The 3,424-nt window shown below is 38.7% G+C and overlaps 1 protein-coding gene across 1 annotated transcript; it reads right to left on the reverse strand.

Annotated features, from left to right (window-relative positions):
- Positions 1-610: 610 nt before the first annotated feature.
- Positions 611-1,879, reverse strand: LOC126259430 (protein SEC13 homolog). Its single transcript, XM_049956228.1, has one exon. The coding sequence runs from the start codon at positions 1,776-1,778 to the stop codon at positions 828-830; it is 951 nt and encodes a 316-aa protein (XP_049812185.1). The 5' UTR covers positions 1,779-1,879; the 3' UTR covers positions 611-827.
- Between the last annotated feature and the right edge of the window lie 1,545 nt (positions 1,880-3,424).

The following is a 3,424-nucleotide window of genomic DNA, read 5'->3' on the forward strand; positions in this document are numbered from 1 at the left end:
AGCACTGAGGATGGTCACTAAGTGACTGAAAATCGATTTTGCTGACAATAAAACAACAAAATATGGCCAATGCTGATTTTCCTTCCAATTTTATGCACAAATCATGGTATGACTAGCAAGTACTGTGATGGAGGGGGGACAGGCTGAATTTTTTTAATCCATCATATTACTGAATTATAATAGCTAATATTTTCAGTACTGCTTAAGCTGTTATTTGATTCATATTCTTAACTGCTGAATTCAGTTCTTAATGAGCCTTTATGACGCTTCTGTGCAATTCTTGTATTTCTGGTAACTGCACGTAACATATTCATGAGAAAATTGCAAGTCACAAAATAATTAATTCACCAGTTCTATTCAAATATGAATTCAATCACTCACTGAGGCCATTATCCATTCTTCTAAATAATTAGTGGTATGACTAAAAGACCACGTATCTTTTCTGATTTCCTACTGTCTCAAAGAGTGGTATGACAAGGTTCTTAGTTCTTTCCAATGTTAAGTACTATATTAAACAATACAATGAAAAACACGGTAAAAACAGGACGAAAAAGGTTCATCACAAGGATACTGTTTACAAAAAAGTTTGAACCTGAGTACACATAACAAGTAAGGTCAACACAATATTTATTAAGCAAATAATATGTAATTCAAAAGTTGGTAAACACAGAACATATGCACTGTAACTTTTGAATACTGTTTCCTTTGGTGTCATAGGATTGTATACAACAGTATAATCTGCAAATGGAGTGGAAGGAAGTCATTTACAATGAATTACCGTTTAATGTTACAAAAATGTTTCCTCTTATGATCACACGACACAACTTTTAAAGTGCTCTCTGTTCATTGCCAACCATCTGAGCCTGTCCTTTGGCAATCTCACTTATGCTTACCCATAGTCCTTCTGGGCTCTCTTTCCATAAACTAACTTTGTTGTCACCACATGATACAGCTAAAATGTTTCCTATTAAAGACCAACTGACATTCCACACAACATCATCAAATGTGTGGAGCACTGTGGGATTCCACGTAACATAATCATCACTATACCAAATGACAACTCGCCGATCTTGCGAACAGCTTGCTATAACGCTCTTCGGGAGACCGATAGATGGTGCCCATGCAACATCACGCACCCAATCTGAATGCATCTCTAGCTTCGATTCCTCCACCCAGCGATCACCTTCTTCTTTCCATATCTTCACAAGATTGTCACAACCCCCGGATGCTAATCTCTTCGTATTCACGGCTGGTTTCCCAGAAGCAGAGGCATCAAACAATGGATTTGGTGCAGTTGACGGGCACCAACTAACAGCATTGCATCCGATGGTATGAGCATTTGGTATCTTTTTCGCTTCCCAGGTTCCGGTATCGCTGTTACTGCTTAAAATGGACAGCGAACCATCTGAACTACCACAAGCAAGTATAAGACCATATTCATGAGGCGCCCACGCTATAGAATTCACAGATGATTCGTGACCTGTATACTCATACAGAATAGACCAGGTACCAGATTCCTTCCATATGATGACTTTCCTGTCGTATGAGCAAGTTGCTAATAAATTCCCGTACTTTGGATGAGACCATGCCACTTGCCAAACTGGGCCGTAGTGCCCTTTCAAATCTGCTGTCAGCGTTTGATTTCCATCCTTAACGTCGAACACTTTTACCGAATGATCTGACGAGCATGTCGCCATGCGGAGGCCATAAAAGTCCATTTGAGCATCGTGTATCAAATCTTCGTGCCCAGTATCAATTGAGTTAAGCACGGATACCATTGCTGCGCCTCGTTCTAACACAACACACTTTACTTCTTACTCCAACAACACAAATTGAAGAACGACAACGACACAACTGTCAACAATGTATAATATCTCTGAGAAGCAATACGTGGAAGTCAGAATGACCAACATAAGAACTGAAAGTCATGAAATCTGCCAGCTAAATTTTTCCGGAAAAATGTTCACATCCTCTATATTTCCAAAAGGAACATGATCTGATTGCTTTTGTTATTATGTATGTTTTTCGCGTGTCTCCCCTGCGCTGGCTGTGTCAGTGTTATATCAATTTATAATGTGTTGACTCTTTTCTACGGATCGGAAGGCTATGTCACCATCAAATGGGGATGTGTTCACACCACGGTAGAAGCCAGAAGGGACAGTGAGCTTACAGTTCAGGCAGGGTTAACACACGCAACTGACGTGGCTCCACAGCTTGTGAGTTACTGCAGTGGCATCGTGAGCTACTAGTCACACTGTTATTTATTTATTCTGCTAAAAATCTTTTAAGATTGTTGGGTACGTCATTGTTTACCAAATACTGCGCACATACACTGCTGCAGAAAATCAAACATGAGACGCTGCTCTTGTAGTTTCAGAAGTTGCGACCTGCCGACTATTGTTTTCCCTATTTTCAGTAATAAAGTGAAAACACACTGAAATCGAATGGAGCAGAGCAGCCATTACTCCATGATAGCTGCGACAGAATGCTTGTGTTTCTAAATACTGGCACAAGGGAGCAGCGGTGGAAGGAAAGTGGCCCAGCAAAGTACAACCAAGTAGAATCTTTTCTGGCATGACAAAATTTTCGTCTCTTGAGTTGCACCACTAAAAACTAGGAGTTCACACATGCAAGTGCAAAATGCCACTAGCTATGGCGACACTTGTGTGTGTGAACTGGCTTTAGGACTCACTAAGAAAGTCTATCAACACGATGTCACTTCGCTACCTGAGTCTTGCTCCTGACTGCTTACCTGCAAATATGACTCAAGGCCTAAGAAGGGAGTTGGAAATAGATGGTTAATTCAGTAACTTTGCAACAGGACTTCACCGTGATCTTTATCTGAAACGCAGGTTGTATTATAACTGAAAGCATGCATAAACACACTGAAATTAGCGAAGGGTAGGTCTTTTATTACACATATGAAGACTACACAGGAAGAAGGGTTAAAGTCCATTTCATATGTTTTTCATGGGAGTAATTTTATAGTTTGAAACGTTACCGTTTCAGTGTTTATTGAAATATGCTTGTGCAATTTTTACAGTGCATTGGATGACCATTCCTTAGTATTCCTTATAGGTATAATTTTTTTTTTATTGGACTACGTGTTTTTTTTTCTGAATGAATATTTTTCAGTTTCTTAGTATAACCCTGAAATCAGATTATGAAATTCTGAATTTAATGTGATAAAAAATTCTATTCATCTGTGCATCTAGTCATCTATCATACAGGTTGTTCATTACTAAATGGGTTTTAGAACAATACTGTTTATCAATTTTCTCTTTTTATTTTGAATGAACTAGAGTTATTTATAATGATTAATAAGTCATTGGTATTGAGACATGGATTGTGGAAAAACCAGAATGGAAGAGAATCGAAGTATTTGAGATGTGGTTCTACAGACGAATGTTGAAAAATAGGTGGA

This window comes from Schistocerca nitens, chromosome 5, assembly GCF_023898315.1.
Source record: "Schistocerca nitens isolate TAMUIC-IGC-003100 chromosome 5, iqSchNite1.1, whole genome shotgun sequence".
Lineage (NCBI taxonomy): Eukaryota > Metazoa > Arthropoda > Insecta > Orthoptera > Acrididae > Schistocerca > Schistocerca nitens.